General features: G+C 37.4%; 1 protein-coding gene across 1 annotated transcript; it reads left to right on the top strand.

Moving 5' to 3' along the window:
- Window positions 1-8,222: 8,222 nt before the first annotated feature.
- Window positions 8,223-18,210, top strand: LOC132622991 (CBS domain-containing protein CBSX1, chloroplastic-like). The gene is made up of 8 exons (XM_060337690.1): window positions 8,223-8,490; window positions 11,606-11,693; window positions 11,771-11,835; window positions 15,157-15,205; window positions 15,514-15,566; window positions 17,324-17,439; window positions 17,566-17,623; window positions 17,706-18,210. The coding sequence occupies exons 1-8, from the start codon at window positions 8,299-8,301 to the stop codon at window positions 17,784-17,786; spliced, it is 702 nt and encodes a 233-aa protein (XP_060193673.1). The 5' UTR covers window positions 8,223-8,298; the 3' UTR covers window positions 17,787-18,210.
- The last annotated feature ends 4,405 nt before the right edge of the window (window positions 18,211-22,615 follow it).

Genomic DNA, 22,615 nt, shown 5'->3' with positions numbered 1-22,615 from the left:
TGAATCATGAATTCTTCCTCATGTGTTCTCATTATGTTTATATGAAACTTTATGATTTCATCCAGCAAGTTACAAGCATGTTTTCAAGACAAGTATATATATATGATTTCGAACTATTGTTATTACTCATGAACGAAAAACATGTTTTGCAAGACTATGACAAGTTATCTTATGAAACTATACAAGCAAGTTATGATTCATGAAAACCATGTACAAGCAAGTTATGATTCATGAAAACCATGTACAAGCAAGTTATGATTCATGAAAACCATGTACAAGCAAGTTATGATTCATGAACACTATGTACAAGCAAGTTATGATTCATGATATACCATGGGCAGCAAGTGCCACTATTTTTCATGTTCATGTTTTGGGAGTTGCATTAATTACCAAGGAGGGCTTCAGATAGCCTGAAACTACGTAGCCACCGTAGGATGAGGATCGCTCCACCCATGTTCCGGACGATCTCTCATAATGATTGGATCCTTTCATATTTTATCAAATCTCATGTTCCCTGGCAAGGACTGAGTGTTCTGCTGGCGGGACGCAAGCACCAGACCATGGATCGGTTATAAGTTATTGCTCTCCCTACTTATCATGTTTTTACTTATGTTATATATATACATATGCACTCATGCCCATGTTCATGTCCAGGTTTTCAGTTTCAGTTCTTATCATGTTATTTCATGTCCCATGTTGTTTCTTTCGGTTGCTTTACATACCAGTACATTCAATGTGCTGACGTCCCCTTTTATTGCCCGGGGGCCTGCATTTCACGATGCAGGTACTGATATACAGGACGACACATCTGCTCAGTAGGACAACATTCGTATCAGCTTATTGGTGAGCCCCATCTCATTCGGGGTTTAGTCAACGTTTATTTTATGATTAATTATGCATCTAAAGGTATGCTGGGGGCCTTGTCCCAGTAAGTATGTTTTCCAGTCAGACTCATGATAGAGGTTTCATAGACTAGACAAGTCAGTTATATCATGTCAGACATTTGGAGTCGTATAGCCATTTTGGCTCACTCTTGTTTAAACAAGTATTTTATTAAGTAGTATGACTTAACATGTTTTATAAAGGCTCATCATGCATTCACGTTATATTCCGCATATGTTATGTATCATGATGATTCAGCAAGCCATGTGGTTCGCTCGGTCACATGCAGTCAGGCACCGAGTGCCGTGTTACGTCCAGGCCATGGTTCGGGGCGTGACAAAACTTGGTATCAGAGCCCAGGTTCAAGTGTCTTAGGGAGTCTATGAAACCGTGTCCAGTGGGGTCACTTTTATATGTGTGTGCGCGCCACACATATAAACAGTTGACCACCAAGACATTCAGGATTATCTCATTTCTTTCTACTCTAGATCGTGCCATGAAGCTTAGAGCAATAAGAAACTTCTCTTCCTCTCAAATTACGTACGTTTCGAATGCGCAGGAAATGAACAGAAAATTCAAGGTCCAAGTAGGGATGTTTACCCATAGGGGGTACAATTGTGCAGTACTTACTGGTAACGAATGAGATTTCAAGTGCTATTGAAAGTGGAATACAATGTAAGTTGCCCGAGAAGGGGTGTAGTGGAATGAATGGTATGTTGAATGATAATGATGTTCTCGAGAAAGGAGAATGGAATACAATAGGGAGAGGATATCAGAGGAATTAGAAAAGGATCTAAGTCAACAGGAAAAAGGTAAATCATGGAGGATCTCAAGGAAGTGGTGGTAGACAGTTTTCTACCGGAGGTCATCAGGACCCACTCCATCTGCAGTTAAAGATTGAAAGGGAAAATAAACAGGAAAGTGTAACAGGTACAGTTTGAGTTGGACATATGAGGTAAGTTCATCATTTCTATACTGTTGTCGAAATTGGGAGCCCTGTGTGGCTACGATATGATATGATATATGTATATATGTTGGCCTTGTGAGGCATTGTTGGTATTTTCTGCGTGCAGGTTTTGGGATAGTAAGAAATACAGAGGAAACTCTGCCAAATTTTTCCTAGAAATAGAAGGAGAATAAGATATAAGTTCGTAATATATCTGGAAAAGTCATATCAACAGTAATGATAAGATTTGACTAAGTTACGAGTACGGCTGACCTTGAGAAATATAATTTGATTTCCTATTCAGATGAACACCTTGAGTGGGTGATAGTTCGGATACATCCGAATGTGTGTTATAAACCAAGGGCTTAAGTTAAGTTCAGAGAAGAGTGATTAGTGGAAGAAGAAACCAGCTAAGCCGAAAGAGTCGTCAGTGTTGTAGAGTACAAAGGAATTACAGAAGATAAGGAAAGTTAATTTGATCCAATCAAAAGGGAATAATTTGTAAGTATAAGATGTTAGCCTTAGTCTAAGGGGGAGATGCATAAATCGCCAGTAAGTCCAGTGAGATAATTGGAGACCCGAAGGGTTAGTATGAGATATGAAGAACCTCAGTTCAGTTAAGTTGGCATAATGAGATAGTCTCCATAAGGAGTATGCCTCATCTTAGAAGAAACCCGAAGTGAGTAGAATGATCGTCGAACGAATCGTGTAAAGTTCAATTACTATAGATTACGCGATCACAGAAAAGCTATGAGATCATGCCCAGTTATGTGTCATAAGGGTAGTGCCATTGCACAAGACTCTAATCTCTAAGGTGCTCGTAAAAGACTTAGCGTACAACCGTACTATGAGTATTTTAGGAAGTATCTCAAAAAAAAAAAAAAAAAGTATGGGAAGTACAACTCATGATTTAGGCAGACAAGAGAACTAAGGTGAAAGAATTTCACTACTTCTCCAAGCTAGGAATTCGACTTTCAAACTCCGAAGTGGGTGAAGTTATTGCCCAGAACATGGCATTCCTGCTTGGTCATTGAAGTTAGAGAGAAGCAGTTTGGTGATTCCTACTTGATGCAGATGAAAGAGGGGCTTCACGAATAGAAAGTCTTAGCTTTTGAACAGGAGGGAGATAATGGTACCTTGAGATATCGAGGCAGATTATGCGTTCCAGATGTTGATGGGCTTAAAGAGCGAATCATGTTAGAAACTCACAACTCTAGGTATTCCATTTACCTAGGTTCCACTAAGGTGTATCATGATATCAAGGAGATTTACTGGTGGAACGATATGAAGAAGGATGTGGCAGATTTTGTAGCTAAGTGTCCGAATTGTCAGCAGGTGAAAGCCGAACACCAGAGGCCTGGTGGCTTGGCTCAGAATGTTGATATTCCTGTCTGGAAATGGGAAATGATCAATATGGGCTTTGTATCAGGTCTACCTCGTTCAACTAGGAGGCATGAGTTAATTTGGGTAATTGTGGACAAACTTACGAAGTCAGCGCACTTCTTGCCAGCTAAGACCACAGATTGAACAAGAAGATTATGCCAAGTCATATGTTAATGAAATTTCCGGATTGTATGGGACCTTAGTGTCCATTATTTTAGATTTTGGTGCTCCGTTCACAGCGAACTTATAAAAATCATTTCAGAAAGGATTTGGGTACGGAGGTGAACCTTAGCACAACTTTTCATCCTCAGACAAATGGTCAGACAGATACGCTATTCAGATCTCATGTTATGATATTCATGTTAGTTCAATACTCAGATATTTATGTCAACTTAGTACTCAGGTATCAGTCCAGTACTCACGTATTCATGCCAGCCCAATATTCAGTTAGCTCAGTATTCAGTCAGCCAGTCTTCAGTCAGTTCAATAGACATTCAATTTAGTATCTCAGTAGTTTAGTAGTCATGTATTCATTCAGTTCAGTAACCATGTGTCCTTTATTTCAATGGTAATTGGGATGACCACCTGCCTCTTAGTGAGTTTACTTACAAAAATAACTACCATGCTAGTATTGGGATAACACTGTTGGAAACCCTTTTAAGCAAAAGGTGTAGATCACCAATTGGTTGATTCGAAGCAGAGTTGTTAAGATCAGATTTGGGTTACCAGGTTATAGAGAAAGTTAAGTTAATACAGGAGCGTTTGAAAACGGCTCAGAGTCACCAGAAGTCTTACACAGATGTGAGGCGAAGGGACTTAAAATTTTCAATAGATGATTGGGTGTTCCTTAAAGTCTCACCCATGAAGGGTGTCATGAGATTTGGAAAGAAAGGAAAACTCAGCCTCAGATATATTGGACCTTACAAAATTCTACGAAAGATCGGACTAGTAGCTTATGAACTTGAGTTGCCACAAGATTTGGCCGCTGTACACCCAGTGTTTCATGTATCCATGTTGAGGAAGTGTGTAGGAGACCCATCGTTGGTTGTTCCTGCTAATACTCTAATAGATAAGGATGGCCTCACCTATGAGGAGATCCCCGTAGCCATTCTTGATCGTCAAGTTCGCAAGTTGAGAACTAAGGAAGTAGCCTCAGTGAAAGTCCTGTGGAGGAGTTAGAAAGTTAAGGAAGCTACATGGGAAGCCGAGGAGGATATGAAATCCATGTACCATACTTGTTTCAGCCCGCAGAAGAGATTTATGATGAAGCCCAAGATTTTGAGGTATGTAAGCTTTCTTTTCATGTTTTTGGTCGTGTGTGGCCAATTTGTAGTGCTATTATGATGTAGCCCTGTGAGGCAATGATATTATGGGCTGTTGTGACAGGTTGGTAGTGCCATATTACAGGGGAAACTCTGGCGAAATTTTTGTAGAATCCCGAATATTAACATTTGAGGACGAATGTTCCAACAGAGAGAGAGAATGTTATACCTAGGAAATTTCTCCGTTAGCATATCGCGAATAGACCCACGAAGGGTATGACGTATACGACATGTTGACGAGTAAGAAGTAATATTTAATGATTCCAAATGAGATTTCAAAGACATTTGAGGTAGGAGACGAAAGTTGTTAAGGAAAGCAAGGTATATGTTGCGTGTCGGGCAAGAATTACGAGTATCGACATAATGATGGCTTAATGACATTTTGGAGAAGAGTTATAATTTCCCTTATGTATTCATGCCTCACGTTTCACGCTCAAGTTCATGTATTCGCTACTCATGTCCATGTTTAGGCACTGACGCTTTCATGAAACTACGTCATGTCAGATTTCCATGTTCCATGTCATGTTTCTTCACGTTCATATATTCAAGTTATGTCCAACCATATCCTTTACCAAGACCCATCATTCGAGGACGAACGATCCCAAGGGGGAGATATTGTAACACCTCGTGCATTCGGGTTAAGATTTGTATTATAAGATGGGGGTATAATGAACCCAATTTTAGTAGTGTATAAATGGTGTTTGAAACCCAATCAAAACTTGAGAAGAGTCTTTGGGCAAAACAAAGTTGAAAACCACTCTACGGGGCATGTTTGCAAGTGAGTTTATAGATGGCCTTACTTACAACGACCATAACCCCATTATTAATTTGGAATTTGGGAAAACTTTCTTGATGAAAGTTGTAGCCCTTTGAAATAGCTTTCCAACGGTATATTATGGGCCTCAAACGGACATCTGTGCAAAGAGTTATGCCCATTATACGACAGACTGTCCGAGCAGAAGAATTTTGACGGACCATTTGACGGTCCGTAAAACATTTTGACGGTCCGTAAAATATTTATACGGTCCGTCAAATGGTCACAGAGAATGATATTTCGTTGGTCAGTTTTACGGTTCAATTTTACGGTCCGTAAAACAATTATACGGTCCGTAAAATTGACTCAGACCACCGTAAAATGAGCACAGAATGTCCAAATCACTGGAATGGTTTTACGGTAAGTTATACGGTCCGTAAAACCATTATACGGGACGTAAAACACACCGTAAAATGAGCACAGAATGTCCAAATCACTGGAATGGTTTTACGGTGAGTTATACGGTCCGTAAAACCATTATACGGAACGTAAAAATGGGCGTAGAATTGCCCGATGGGTCAGATTTTAAGATGTTAATAAGAGACCCAAACCCATTTTTTTTCATTCCCATTTCTCCTACACGACTCAAGGGTTCTCTAGAGCCATCCAAACACTTCATATGCAAGAATCCAAGTGAAACAAAAGATCCACTTCATCAATCCACTAAAACTAAGTGTGAGAAACATATCAAATCCAGTCAAGTCAAGAAATTCCATGGAAGGTGGAACTAGGGTTTTGTTCAAGTGAAGCATTTCAACTCAAGGCTTATTCCTACAATAACTAAGGTAAGTTTTATGATGTTTCCTGATGATTAAAGTGTTGATAAGTTCTTGGGAGAATAGTAAATGGGTTTGATAAAGAAAATTATATGAACTATGCTAGGGTTTTTGGATTGTTGACTTGGGATTGTTGTATTCATATGGGTGATGAAGAATGATGTCAATTACATCTAATTGAGATTGTAGAATCAGCTAGAAGTAATAGAATGAGGATTGGGGGAAGAAAACACCATTAATGAAGGTTGTGGAGCTTCATGCCCACCAAGTGTTTGATAAAATGCTTAGATGAACAAAACATGAATATTGTTGCTAATATAGAGTCCCTATGACCTGTATTGCTATAGATTAAAGTTGAAGGGATTGAAGGACATTGTGATACACTCAAAAGCAGGAAGTTAAGGTATGTATAACTTCCATCCACATGTGGGAATCTCTATGTTCTTCCCTATGATCCGTTTCGTAAAATCCATGAAGTTCAAATCCTAGGGCATTAAACCCAACATATTGGTAGCCCGTAATTATGTATTTATGTGCATGAATTTTGTATCTATATTCGTTATTGCATTCCTAATCTTCCATTACGGTTATTAGGAAATCCTAGCTTAATCCATGAATCATGAATTCTTCCTCATGTGTTCTCATTATGTTTATATGAAACTTTATGATTTCATCCAGCAAGTTACAAGCATGTTTTCAAGACAAGTATATATATATGATTTCGAACTATTGTTATTACTCATGAACGAAAAACATGTTTTGCAAGACTATGACAAGTTATCTTATGAAACTATACAAGCAAGTTATGATTCATGAAAACCATGTACAAGCAAGTTATGATTCATGAAAACCATGTACAAGCAAGTTATGATTCATGAAAACCATGTACAAGCAAGTTATGATTCATGAACACTATGTACAAGCAAGTTATGATTCATGATATACCATGGGCAGCAAGTGCCACTATTTTTCATGTTCATGTTTTGGGAGTTGCATTAATTACCAAGGAGGGCTTCAGATAGCCTGAAACTACGTAGCCACCGTAGGATGAGGATCGCTCCACCCATGTTCCGGACGATCTCTCATAATGATTGGATCCTTTCATATTTTATCAAATCTCATGTTCCCTGGCAAGGACTGAGTGTTCTGCTGGCGGGACGCAAGCACCAGACCATGGATCGGTTATAAGTTATTGCTCTCCCTACTTATCATGTTTTTACTTATGTTATATATATACATATGCACTCATGCCCATGTTCATGTCCAGGTTTTCAGTTTCAGTTCTTATCATGTTATTTCATGTCCCATGTTGTTTCTTTCGGTTGCTTTACATACCAGTACATTCAATGTGCTGACGTCCCCTTTTATTGCCCGGGGGCCTGCATTTCACGATGCAGGTACTGATATACAGGACGACACATCTGCTCAGTAGGACAACATTCGTATCAGCTTATTGGTGAGCCCCATCTCATTCGGGGTTTAGTCAACGTTTATTTTATGATTAATTATGCATCTAAAGGTATGCTGGGGGCCTTGTCCCAGTAAGTATGTTTTCCAGTCAGACTCATGATAGAGGTTTCATAGACTAGACAAGTCAGTTATATCATGTCAGACATTTGGAGTCGTATAGCCATTTTGGCTCACTCTTGTTTAAACAAGTATTTTATTAAGTAGTATGACTTAACATGTTTTATAAAGGCTCATCATGCATTCACGTTATATTCCGCATATGTTATGTATCATGATGATTCAGCAAGCCATGTGGTTCGCTCGGTCACATGCAGTCAGGCACCGAGTGCCGTGTTACGTCCAGGCCATGGTTCGGGGCGTGACATATATATACAAGGTTGAAATATTATTTAGAATAAGTGTCTTGGTCACTTGGTCTTGGTCACTACCTAGTGTAATCCCACAATAGTGGGGTCTGGGGAGGGTAAGATGTACGCAGCCTTACCCCTATCCGGGTAGGGAGGCTGTTTCCGATTGACCCTCGACAACCCTCCTCATTTATCCGGGCTTGGAACCGGCAATGTGAGCGAGCTCACACAAGCGGAGTTATTATTTAGAATAAGTGTATAGCTATATATATGTTCACCAAGACTAATGAGAATTGGGATAGAGAGGAGAGGCAAGAAAGATAAGTAACCAACAAGTGACAGTAAAAGGCATTGTTGAATGGCATCATGTATCTCGCAGTGGGGAGTGTCCCTCCGTCCCTCACATCAGCAGCTACCTTGCATGCTCTTATCTCCCCCATCCCAAAACGTTTCTATTTGCGCTAAATGTTTCCACTCCCTCCGCCTTTGGAATTCCCGCAAGCATTTTTCTGTTAACTCCAGTAACACTTTGACCGCCAATTCTGCTGAGGTATACCATACCCCTCCTTATCCCTCCATCTCATATCTTTCGGATTTCGAAAATTGTCAATTATTGGGATTTATACTACCTCTCTCCCAAGAAATAATTTAACTTTACAATTCTTCATAGCCACACAAATGTCTAAGTTTATTTCAAGTCAAACAGTCCCACATAAATTTATTTCTAAAAAACTTAAAGATTTCACGGTCAAAATTAAACTGTTTGACTCTTGAAATTTGAATTCTGCCACATAAAATGGGAAAGAGGCAGTTGAACTAAATGCTTAACTTTATGCTAATATCTGACTGTGTTGTTGTGGCAAGCTGAATTAGGATGTAAAATTACTCTAGAGTTAAGGGTTTTTAAGATTCTAATAGGATGTGTAAGTTCCACAATTATGGGGAAGAAGGCATCCCAAGACAGGATTTTTGGCCAGTGGGTGCTACAGTTACTATTCTTATGTAACAAAGGGAGTTGACTTGGTATAAATATTCATATATTTAACGATTTTCATGCTCACCACACACATCTATAGGCCGAGTTTAAGGCAGTGGTAGCGCTCACACTTGCTGCCAGAAAGCTATATCAACCCATTGTTCTACCTAGGGGTGTCAAATGGGCGGATTGAGATGAATTTGGGCGGGTCAAATTCGATTGAGTTAATAAATGGGAATGACCAGCCCAAAAGTTACTCGGGCTGAAATGGGCTAAAAAACGCGGCATAACACAACCTGTTCAATTCTTACTAAGTTTTAATTTCTTTAATTGTTCTTTTATAATTCTTTAAGTATCTAATAAAAATGTATCTTTCTTTATCATGGCTATATGTAATCCATGATAAGGTTTCTCATGGGTCAATTTGGGCTTCATTTCAGCCCAATTTTTAGATGGGCTGAAATGAGTTGGGCTAAAATGGCCGAGTTAAATGAGCGGATCTTTGACCCGCCCAAACTTTGGTTGGTTCAATTGCGGAGCCACCTTATGCTAAGGGGTGTCAATTGAAACACCTTTGGTGGAAAATTACACTGTTTAGCTAGGTCAAACTATTAGCTATATGTATAAAGACTTATATGTTGACTCCTCTTATTTTTTACGTGTGTCTACTTTTTTATATTTTGATACACCTTAGTAAAATTCCTGGCTCCACCATTGAGCGGGTTGGGCAGGTTATGTTTTCATGGACTAATTTTGCCACCCCTAGTCCCACCCCATCGGCAACCCCCAATAGACAATAACATACTCAGTGTAGTGGGGTCTGGGGAGGGTAGGTTGTATGTAGACCTTACCCCCACCTCGAGAGATAGAGAGGTTGTTACCGATAGACCCTCGGCTCGAGGCACGAAAATGTAAGCAGTTCGAAAAGGAAATAATGGAAGTGAAGAAGCCGCGACAAAATACTATAGCAGGCATGACAAAACAATCTGAAAAATACACAGTAACTACAAAAACAACAGATAGTCCGCAGCCCCCAGTAGATGAAGTGATAAGCAATTGTATGTGAATCTCCTGCATATAATGCAAGAGCAGAAAATTATTTGTTTACGTCTGGATTGATAAGTGGTCTTTAAGTCTATGTGATCTTCATAAGCAACCGACTATCGGACAATGGCATATGCAATTGTTCACATTAAACTCAACAGTTAGCTCTGAAGTTGAAGGCCTTGTTGATTAACTTGGAACGCTGGTTTTCTACACATAGTTATGTAGAAATTTTGATAACCTTCTTTAGCTTCCTAAAACTAATTGGTCTGGGGGTTACACATCAGACACATTGATGAACGGAAAAGAAAATAACTGTTGAAATTTCGAACATATTTAAGTTATAACAACTACTGTGGATCAATCATTGGATACTAAAAATACAGTTAGGATGAATTATGTTTCCATTCTTGAAGAGCGACATATTTGCCTAGTGTAAGTGGATTTTGTTGAGACAGATTTGTACTCTGTCTAAAAGGAAACTGAAAAGGAAAAGGAACACTATACACTCTTTCTCAAAATAAAAATCTTTCGTTCTTTTGGGTTATCCAAAAAATGTTCAGTATTTCTAAATCAGAAACCTTCCTCTGTATCCTTCTACACTTTTTCCTGTCATTTTACAGAAGAGGTAACATGAGGCGCACCCTATTTAACAAATGTTCGAACTCATAAAAAATTTAATTTGAGCTTCATCTTTTGGACCGATTTCTATTGACACAATAACTGTTGCCTCTTGCCTAACAACTCATGGTCAGTCAATCGGCGTTGAGGAAAAATGTTTTAAACCGGAGTATGTGTGTGTTTATTTTCTGTTTCTAGTTACATTATAGCACTGGCAATAATGAAATGCATGCCAAATAAGGTTTTTAAATTATGAATATAGGATAAAGGAAATCCCATTTCAATCTCATTTTAGTGGGGAGAGACTGAATGCTATATGTTATTATTAGATTCAAGCATTTAACCTTGAATCAGATAAAATTCATGGCCGTAGTGGATATTCCCGGGTTATTACCATTTACTAGTTACACTTCTTTTATTAACTTCCTGTCTGTAAAAGCAAGCTCGAGCAGTCCTGGCCCTGTAGAGCAAAAAGCGCAGGGTGCAAATATGACTTAGTTAGAAGATGTGCTATAGATCTGGATGTGTTCCATAGATGTGGTCATGTGGGAATACGTGTAACTCTTTTGCCATCATTTCACTGCAATGAAATGTAGATATTTCTGATGTCCACCTTTTTTTTTTTTTTTTTTTTTAATTTTATGTGAGCTAGACAATGCAATGATAGAAGAAGTCAACTTGAGGTTTTCGTCTAACCTTAACCATATCAACAGATTGTTTTCACTTTGGTAAATTATAAGGCGTTTTGGATCCTTCACACAAACTTGCTCAATGCTCACAAGTTGCTGATTGATTGAATTTTGTGGCAGTTTTCATGCTAGTTTTCAAATATGTTATAAATCTGTTTTCTTTCAAGTGGTTTTCCTTTCCTTTTTTTATTTGATCTTAATTTGAACTGTAAATGCATTCTGTTTGTCTTTTGGTGAAATGGTGAGTAACTGCAAAAACATTCTTCTCTTCATCAAGAAGTTCCTCTTCCTCATGAATGTCCACCAACTGATAAGCTTATATATACTTGTGGCAGCCAAGAAATGGTGTATATACAGTAGGTGATTTCATGACAAGAAAAGATGAGCTACATGTCGTAAAGCCGTCAACATCTGTAGATGAAGGTATTTTAGTGCTCAATTTCATTGCTAGCTACTCATCATCTTGTTAATTCCTGATACATGAATATTTTATGCAACAGCGTTGGAACTATTGGTAGAACGCAGAATCACTGGTTTCCCTGTCGTTGATGATGACTGGAAATTGGTAAGTTCTGTTTTCTAATGTAAGCTGTGTAATTATTGTAGATCTTGCTGCATTAGATGGAAATATCACTTATACAACTGTTAGGTTCCTGCTTATGCAATATTCACTTTTGATATTCTTTAAATGGCATTGAACTTGAAAGGTGATTCCCTGAAGAAACTCCTGAAATGATTCCCAAATAAGTTTGGTCTTGATTTTCTTCCTCAACCGTTGAATTGTTTCTCACTTTATATAACAATTCATTTTGAAAGGCCCTATATATGTGAAACTGAGCGTTCTTTTGCTGCGCTGCGTGTAAAGCACTTGACACCTGGAAGGGTATAAAAGAGAATTAAAACAAAAGCTCGGAACATTTAAATAGAATAGCAAAGAGGAAAGAAAAATATACTTGTCAAAAACAAAAGAAAAAGAGAGAAAACAGCTTAGGTGCTTTTTCATGGAGGGTGAGAGGGAGGGCTCATGTAGGATGTTGGCAATTTGTCTGCTGAGAGGACGGTGATGCCTGAGGGGTGGATGTTGGTTGGGTTTGGCAGGTGGGGAAGCTATGGGGGAGGCAGTTCTGCATGATTAGAGGAAGTCAGTTCCGGCTTGGCAGTTAGAGCTAGCGGAGTGATTCGGGAAAGAAAATCCCATATCAAGCTCCTTTTTTTCTTGTGACATGATTTAATTTTCTTCGGGAAAATGGTGCTTTTAGTCCCTGAGTTATCGCGTTATTCCGATTTTGGTCCTTGTAATGTCCGATTAAGCACTTTTGACCTTCAATTGAGCGATGCAGGCTAATTTGATCTGATGACTAACGGATGTCATCAAACTAAACAGACTGTCAATTGTTAGTAACGGCATTTTAGACATTTAAAAAATTATGCTTTTGAGCCAGCAACGACTCACCACCATTCTACCAGTAAAATACAACTAGCAACACCATGTCGAAACAGCGGCGAAACTCCATAGCCGTCCACCAAACTCCACCGATCTCAACCTAAAAAAAAAAAAGCCCATGAAACACGGCATTTGACAAGATTGAATTAAAATCATCCACACATAAACAACAAAGAGCCCAAAATATTACATTTGCAGTTAGAGGGGCACCGATGGTGTCCTGGTCACCTAGGTCATAATCCGTAATAAGGTTCTGATCAATGGCTTCTCGACCCTTTTCAAGACAAGGCTTGCAGGCCATCTCTATGGGTATCCAACGGGGTACTACACCTGCAATTGCTATCAGCGCCGTTGTTAATGCACCCATTCTCTATTCTCCTTTGCCCATTGACCCTTCTCTCTCTCCCCCTGATATCTTTGATTTGAGAAGAGGAGTTGACCAGTAGCGGAATTTAAGAGAACTGCAACTCACACAAAGTAATTGATAGGGCCCGGATTTTAATTCAATCTTGTCAAATGCCGTGTTTCATGGGTTTTGTTTTTTAGGTTGAGATCGGTGGAGTCTGGAGGACGGCTATGGAGTTTCGCGGCTGTGTTTTACCGGTGGAATGGTGGTGGGTCATTGGTGGCTCAAAAGCATAATTTTTTTTTAAATGTCCAAATGCCCTTACTAACAACTGACAGTCTTGTTTAGTTTGATGACATCCGTTAGTCATTGGATCAAAATATCACGCATTGATTAATTGAAGGTCAAAATGCTTAGTCGGATATCACAGGGACCAAAATCGGAATAACGTAATAACTCAGGGACTAAAAGTGCCATTTTCCCTTTTTCTTCTCATTCTTGTATTTTCTTGTTCATTTGGGTCTTCCCGTTAAAGGTGTCAAGTGATTTTCACATGCATAGGAGAATCGCTTTCAATTTCACTACAGTTAAGTTGGAGATCTTTTTAAAACTAAAAGAAATATAGCGTACTAAAAGGAAGTGATTGAGGACTCTTTCAAGAAGTATTCCTTATGTTTCGTTCATGTTCATAGAAATAAATACTATATATATATATATATATATATATCTTGTATGAAAATAGAGGTCAATAATGAAATGTGAACAAAGTTAGATAGAGTATGATGATATAGGGCATAGTGTTTGTCATTTCAAAACTCATCATTTACTCTGATGGAGGCCTTTGGGCAAAAGTTTAAAAAGAGCATCTAATTGCTCCAAAACTGTTGTAATAGTAGTTGCATGGATTCGATTGCATATGAACAATAAGAGGATGTTATTTGCTTCATATATTTATTGGAAATTCTCATAGTTGGTGATATGATAAACATACTAGTTAAAGATGAATGATCTTCATTCCGACACCTTGATATTTTTTCTGTGTGTTATATTTAGAGCTTTTGATAAGTGGATTTTATTTTTATTATAGCGTACCACTGTCTCAAATAGTGTTGAAGAGCTACTTAGAATACCACCATGATAAAGCATCTTCGTTCCTGTTATATATTTTTGTTCTTTTTCTGTGTTTCTAATGGAACTTGGTGTAGATAGACTTGATCAAAGAAGTTTTTGTTCTTTGGTTTGCTTTCCTGTGATTCTGAAAGTAATGACATTAATGATTCCATCTTTGTCATTTTCTTTCTTTTCTTTGTCACTGTTGCATTATAGTTTTCATGGTGAATATTCATGATTTCTATTCAATTTAATTATTTTAGGGAAACAGAAGTTTGTAAATTCTTTTTGATTTTCCATAAAATATTTCATTTTGCTATAGAAGTTTGAAAATTATTTTTGAAACTTTTGCAGTTCTTCAAACTCTTTGATTGTACATGAACTGGAATTTCTTTTGTCAACATCCATGAAATATAAAGTAGTAATATTCTTCTGGCAACAGAAATTTGCACTGTTTTATTCTTCATAGTGAATAGCTAAATTATTTGATGGCATGTGAATAGGAATATCATCCATGTCTCTCACTTTTGGTAATTTTACTTTCTAGAGACTTTTTTTTTTGGGTATATTCCAAGTATGTATTGGACCAGAGTACTTTGAGTGGTCCTCAAAATTTTAAGAAACTTAAATTAATTAATAGAATGTGTAACTGGCAGTTGAGCCGGGGGTCTATTGGAAACAGCCTCTCTACCTTCGCAAGGTAGGGGTAAGGTCTGTGTACACACTACCCTCCCCAGACCCAACTTGTGGTAGACTTGTACACTGGGTTTGTTGTTGGTGTTGTTAATGTGTAGCTGGCAGTACGATAATAGGAGAGTAAGAGTGCTCATGTCGCGCCCAAGACCCCTATTCATGCTTCCATATAGCATATAGATATAATCATATAAATTTGGTTTAGATGTTAAGTTCAACGATATATTCTTGTCAAGTATTATGATATTTCAAAGATCTTTCACTCAGAAGCTTGAATTTCTCTTCTGCTGCAGGTTGGTCTTGTTTCTGATTATGATCTATTGGCTCTGGACTCTATATCAGGTATGCTTTTTAGTTCTGATGCAAGAACGATGTTGTGTGGTGATTAGAAAAGATCCCATTGGTTTTAGGCCCATGTTTTATTTGGACATTTTTCGACAAGACATGGAACTTTTTGGTATCTAACTGCATTGTTCGCTTTTTTCGGCCATAAGGAAAACTGGATCTGTAGCATATTATATCCTTCTAAAGACTGATGATTGTGTTTTAAGTTGGGATTCTAAAGTTGTCCATTATATGGGAGTTGTTGTACTCCTGCCAAAGCATTATTTTCAGGGGAGAATAAGTGCATCTCTTCCTCTTTTTCTTAGGTACAGGAGGAGATGATGCAAACATGTTCCCAGAAGTGGGCAGCAACTGGAAAGTAAGCATATTTTGCTTTGTTACTAGATTATCTCTTGGATGCTTGTTGATCGGTCTAATTTGCGAGTTCCCTTCATACAATTCTTTTGTTTCTTCAGTGTGAAACCCCAGATTTAAAATATTTCTACTTATTGGAAGGTACATATAATCTTAATTGCTGCATGGAAGGCTATTAACATTAGCTTTGTAGTCATTTCAGAGAAGAGGATACTTCATATCTAATAATTATGAAGACCCTGAGAACAAATTAGCTGGAGAAAAACAACTTTTATCGTCAAATCTTTGACTTGCTTAATTATTGATATGTAGCAAGTTGGTTAATATATCATAAGCGGTAGAGTTGTCCCCTAAAGAGGATCTAGCTTCCAATGTTTAGGAACTCAGAAGAAAGTGTTTGATGACTGAAATTTTAGACAACCTCATGATTGTTTTACTTACAGTGTTCACCAACTCTTCGTGTAATCTGCTGCACTATTGTTAGTGGTTCTATTTGAAAATAGGACGTAAAGAGTACTAACCTTTCCCTTCCAGGAAACTTCATATGGTCAAAAGTACTGATCACAAGGATTTGAAGTCATTAACAAGTATAGTGTATAATGATAAACTGTTCCTTCTTTTTCTCTGTGAGTAGAGGTGAAAGCTAATCAGTAGCTTCTATGTCAATTATACTGGGCTGACAATTGATTCTAGTTTTAGGAATGATAGAACCAGCGTTGAGAGCTGGATATTAATTATGAGCATATTTATATAATGTAATTGGTTCTTGTTTTTGCAATTGCTTATAACTTCAAACCAAGAGCTTCAGTAAAGATCTCTCAAGTGTCCAAGATAGTACTACAGATAACTTATTTACTAATAGTTTGAGAGAATAATCTAACTAAAAGGCATTGCAAGGAGAGGAAAAAGATGCCAAATGAAAATCATGTACTCGAACAATTTGCTGGCATTTTCATTTACTACTCAACAAGTGAAGGTTGCATTGGAGACTACACTGCGGCACCAATCTTAATGACATTCTTATAGTTTGATTGCACAAGCTACTCAAAAACAAACCTTCGATTAATTGATCAAGAAAAGAACACAGGAAATGCACAGCTTTTGTGAGTCTGTACAGGGCATTGTTTGAGCAGATTGCTGAACTACAAAACATGCTTGTGATAGTTCATCCTTGCTAACTGAGATATGGATGTCGAGATGCTAATCCGTTGATTTCTTTTTCTAATCTGCTACAGCCCTATCACTAACCAACAGCATCTTGTAAACTTGTGGTGGCTAGGGATTTTACTCGAATTATCTTCTTAGAATCCCCTGTTCTAGCTTTGAACCAGAGCGATTATGTATTAAGTTATATGGTTTTGGATTTCATCTTACTCGCTATGGGATGTTTTTAACCAGATGCTCCGCCCAATTTTGAACCAACCTCTCTCTTTCCTTGTCCCAAAATTTGACTCCTTATCAAATGGTAGACTTCTTATCTCCGCGTTACTTTGGGCAACATTTGGAATGGTTGAATATATTTACTTTTTCCATGCTGAACTAGCGCAGGTGGCAGTGTTGGTGTTAATTATCCTCTGTTTTAATTTGATACTTGCACACATGGTTACCTGATTACCTTCTTCAACTCGAGGACATTTGTTTTTGCTGTATGGAGTAGCTATGAAAATGCACTTAATTATGGGTCGGAAAATAAAAATTGTTCTAATCCCACAAACAAAGCTATTAAAGTTCTGATGTATCAACTTTGACTTATAATTGCAGACATTTAATGAGGTTCAAAAGTTGATAAGTAAGACCAAGGGGAAAGTGGTTGGTGATTTGATGACTCCTGCTCCACTAGTAGTTCGGGAGTCTACCAATCTTGAGGATGCAGCTAGGTAATATCATTTATTCTTGATTTTAACTTAATCTACATTCTTCCTTTAGCCAATCATATGTTTCTATTGCATAGTAGGAAGAGGTAGCAAACAGTTTGTCTGATTTATTACTTCTCTAATTGTCAGACTTCTACTCAAAACAAAATACCGCCGGCTTCCTGTAGTCGATAGTGATGGAAAGCTGGTAAGATTCTGAGACGTAGCCTTGTGCATCTGTACTTTTCTACCTTGTGATATGCTAATTAATCAATTGTCCTATAATGAAGGTGGGAATAATAACAAGGGGAAATGTTGTGAGAGCTGCCCTTCATATAAAACGGGTCATGGAAATGGAAGGCCAACAGTGATCAATTGAATTCAGCAGTAAACGGCATAGATGCAGTTCAGTTCAAGAAACATAGAATCATATGTTCTCCCTTTCCCTTACAGGAGGGTTGACATAAGGCAGTCAAACTTACATTAGCAGGGTCTGCCAAGTGGTCGAACCTAGGGTATTTATGTAAAAGTCTGTTAGAAGATGAAAATGAAACTTCCTAAATGTGCAAGACATACAGAGTTTAGATAAATATGTGCGAGTCAGAACTCCTCACAGGTGTGAGCCACAGAAGAACATATCATTTGTAATTGGAAGGACTTTTAATTTAGGTGGACATTAAAAAGAAGGCTTCTTTGAGGTACGGAACTAACACTTCTTGATTCGGATAAAATGTTTTGATTGCATTTTCATTTTTGAGAAGTTTTACATTTGGCTGCTAGGCCAAAAATTCTTCACACCCGCTAGCCACTATACATATGTTATACACTAATTATACATCTGCCGATTATTTAAGTTAATTTCCCTTGATTATTCTTTTATCTATTATGTGGAACCAATTCGTGGATGGTATCCATTGCTTCCGCTATACCTTCAGGCTTCAGCAATTTGCAGAGCTTGCTATTTGATATTTGTCCCTGTTTTAGAATATCTTGTAATATAGGCTCCTTTTGTTTTATATGGCTACTTCTTCACTCCCCATTTCTGCAACAGAACCAAAGTTATCTACACATGTATTTGTATATCATCAGAGGTTAACTTTTCCTGGGAATATGTCAACCTTAATATATCTGTTTTAAAAGTAAAACAACCAAGTGGAGGCTTAGTTTTCATTCTCTAATGTGTGAGGACGAGACATTATGATGTTATACATCTACATAAAACAGTTAGGTAGGATTTTTGCCATTATGGTGTCTCCCGCGTCCCGTTATATAATCTGGCAGTGTTTTATTTTGCATCATCTCCTTCTGACTGTAACTTTCTAGTTTCTATATTGAGTTAAATCTATGTAATCACTTAGGATTAAGTAAATACACTTGATAATGTAGAGATTTGTTTTACAATATCAGTAAAATTTTACCTCTGATAGCAGGTTAATTACTGTTTTTATCAAACCCAATTGATGCTCATCAAGATTCTCTGTAAATACTTAAAAAGTGACCTCATTGTGTTTTATACCACCGTTGCATGGAGCTTAAACTCAATTACCTAATTAACGTTGCAATAACATCAAATGTGGATCCAATAGTTTTGACCTGATCTCATCCGCCTATTCAAAACATCGACGGAATAGAAATTGCACATGTCGAATGGATCAGAGAAGGTAGGGTTTCCCTACAAACGATTTGAGCTAAAATTGATTATTGCTCTTATACAGTTCGAACTATCTATGGAGTATTGGGATATCTTGTTCATTCGCAACAAAATATTTTCTTTGTGCGTCGGTAACAAAAAACATGCTTTTTGGGGGAGAGACCCATAATTAAGTTTGTTCACGACAAGAGTATCTTGAACAGAGGACAAAAATACGTTATCATAGGTAGAAACACTGCATCACATCAACCTCAAAAGATACTGAAACATTAAGTCATAAGTTCGATGGAGGAGATGAAAGTGTAGGAATGATTGGAAGTGAGGGCATGTTGGGAAGTGGATTGGCTGGCAATGGTGGCAGAGTCATCTTCGGGACTACAGAGGGCAATGCAGGCAAAGATGGTAATGGTGGAAATGTAGTTGCTGCTGGCAATAAGTTTGGAATAGTGGGCAACTGCGGCACTGTTGGCTGAGGCAACTGTGGCATTGGTGGCAAGTTGGGTAGTTGCAAGAGACTTCGAGCAGCATGGCTTGTAGTGATGCTTGACAAGGACAAAGCTATGACAAAGAAGAGATTTGAGAAATTGTTGGAACTAGATTACTCTATTTTTACAAGGAAAGTTGTGTTTTTGTTTGAGTTGAGTTTGATCTTTACTACAGGTTATATATAGGGAAAATTCAGTGCTTAGATGCTGGAGCAGGGATGAAAGCACAAGCTGTATTAATGTTTGTTAACCTTCCTGAACGTGGGCAGGGGTGGCTCGACTATAAGGCCAATAAAACAAAATTGGGGCCCCACTTTTTTCTTAGAGATGTATTTTATATGTAAATTGTTGCCTCAACCGAAAGAATTTTTTTCAAAATTAAAATTGATAAAATCTTATCTAAGATCATTAATGTCTTAAGAGAGACTGAATGGATTAGATATATTATCAATTGAAAAGAAATTGTCAGAATAAAACGATTATAAAACAGTAATTAATGACTTTGCATTTGAAAAAACTAGAAAAGTAGATGTTAAATAAAAACGGGCAATTGGCGCGAATGCCCTTCAAATGCGCTGGTCTTTAATTTTTGCCCCTGTAATGTGTGGTCTTTAATATTTGCCCTTCTGAGCTAAAAGATAATAAGAAAAAGACGTTACTACCCCTATTCATAACATATAAAAACCTGAAAGTCTGTAACGAACCCCAAACATCCAATTAAACCTATCCATCATTCCAACAACAAACCTTTCAATCGTTCCATCGTTCCAACATTTCACCGGAGAAATCTTCATTGATTTTGCTGCTACAACGTCGGAAAAGGTAAATACATAATATATAGTGTTTCAATTGAACGTAATTCAACTCAATTTGATGCTTTATTAAGTTTAGATATGTTAATATTTGAAAATAACAACAAATCATCTTTTATGAACTAAACAACTAATATTCAGTTGAGATTCAACGTTGCGAATCATAATTTTACTCAACAACATAGAATTGATCAAATTTATTGCTTTGTTCTGATTTTGATTAGTATACAATGCTCAATGACTTAGACTTGAAATTACAGTAACTTCAGTTGACAAAAAATAATCAGGCAAAGTTCTGAACAAGTATGCTGGAGGAGGCAGAAGTTCGCCTTGCAAAAGAACAAAGTATGCCGTTAGAGTCAAACTTTCATTTTCATAAGCAAAACATCAAGTATACAAGTGTTAAGAACTAGAAAAGTATGCCGGAGGAGGTAGAAGTTTACTTTACAAAAGAACAAAGTATGCTGTTAGAGACAACTTTCATTTTCATAAGCAAAATAAAAAAGTACACAAGTGTTAAGAATTAGACAAGTCTGCTGGAGGAGGCAGAAGTTCACTTTACAAAAGAACAAAGTATGCTGTTAGAGGCAAACTTTCATTTTCATAAGCAAAACATCAAGTATACAAGTGTTAAGAACTAGAAAAGTATGCCGGAGGAGGCAGAAGTTCACTTTACAAAAGAACAAAATATGCTGTTAGAGGCAACTTTCATTTTCATAAGCAAAATAAAAAAAGTACACAAGTGTTAAGAATTAGACAAGTCTGCCGGAGGAGGCAGAAGTTCACTTTACAAAAGAACAAAGTATGTTGTTAGAGGCAAACTTTCATTTTCATAAGCAAAACATCAAGTATACAAGTGTTAAGAACTAGAAAAGTATGCCGGAGGAGGCAGAAGTTCACTTTACAAAAGAACAAAGTATGCTGTTAGAGGCAACTTTCATTTTCATAAGCAAAATAAAAAAGTACACAAGTGTTAAGAATTAGACAAGTCTGGCGGAGGAGGCAGAAAGTCACTTTACAAAAAAACAAAGTATGCTGTTAGAGGCAAACTTTCATTTTCATGAGCAAAACAAAAATTTACGCTAGTGTTAAGAATTATAAAAGTCAGTAAGTAAACTTCAAAGATTCAACAAAGAGAAAACCAAAACGCATATCAAAATCAACTAAAACATATTACGACATTCATAATACGACATTCAAAAAACCAAAATATATACATGGGGAACGAAACTAAAGTTCAAAAAATCATACAGACACTTTAACAAAACACTATAATTTTAAATAAAAAAGGATCAATTAAATATAAAAAACGACGAAGACAAAGATATCAATTCAACAAACAACAATTTAACATAAAAACAAATATTAAAACGAGCAAAAGATCCAAATTCGTACCTAAATTTTAGAACAGATAAGACAGACACAAAACAGAGGAGGAACGAAGAAGCAAAAAAAGAAAAGAAAAGGGCAAATGACGAAATAGAAAGGGTTTTAATGGGGTAAGGGTAATTTCGTCAAAAAACTTTCATTAAACAGGCGGCAGGGGCAAAAATTAAAGAAGGCATAAATGAGGGGCAAAATATAAAGACCAGCCCAAAAGAAGGGCACTCCGCGCAAAAAAAAAAAAAAGAATAAAAACATATATGACAATCTTTCCTTTAAAAAAATTAGGGCCTCTGTTTGAAGTTTGGTTTTAGGCCCCCAATGTTGTTGAGCTGGCTTGATTTGAGGAACATGAACAAACTTTTAAGTCAGGTTTTCTTAGTAGGAAAATTTACTTGCCATAGCTACCTCTAAGACTTATTTATGAATAATAACTACCTTATTTTTTATTTAATTTTTGTAGCTTTATTTTTTCAAAATTACATTTCATAACTGGTCCAGTAATTTTTGAAATACATGTACTTCTCTATTCTCTTTCACTACACATTTAAGATTTATCATCTTCTCCAAACCCTAAAAAAAATTCTCTCTCCTCTCTCCCCTTCCCCTCACTGCCGCCTCTCTCCCTCCCTTTCTCTATCTCCGGCCTCTCTTCTCCTTCAGCCAAACTTCGTGAGGCAACTGAGCGTTAAAGCTCGTAGAAACTATAGCAACATCGTTGTTGCTGCTTCCTAGTCGAATAACAACCATGACTTTACTCCGGCGGCTGCTAAAGCCGTCGATGCCGCTGCCGTTGCTCCTGTTGATGATGATGATGAGGTGGCAGCGATGGTGGTGGAACGATGCCAAATCTGAGAATACACTCAGAT

Source organism: Lycium barbarum, chromosome 12 (assembly GCF_019175385.1).
Source record: "Lycium barbarum isolate Lr01 chromosome 12, ASM1917538v2, whole genome shotgun sequence".
Lineage (NCBI taxonomy): Eukaryota > Viridiplantae > Streptophyta > Magnoliopsida > Solanales > Solanaceae > Lycium > Lycium barbarum.
Note: the sequence above shows the minus strand (reverse complement) of the source record. Positions and strands in the feature narration are given on the sequence as shown.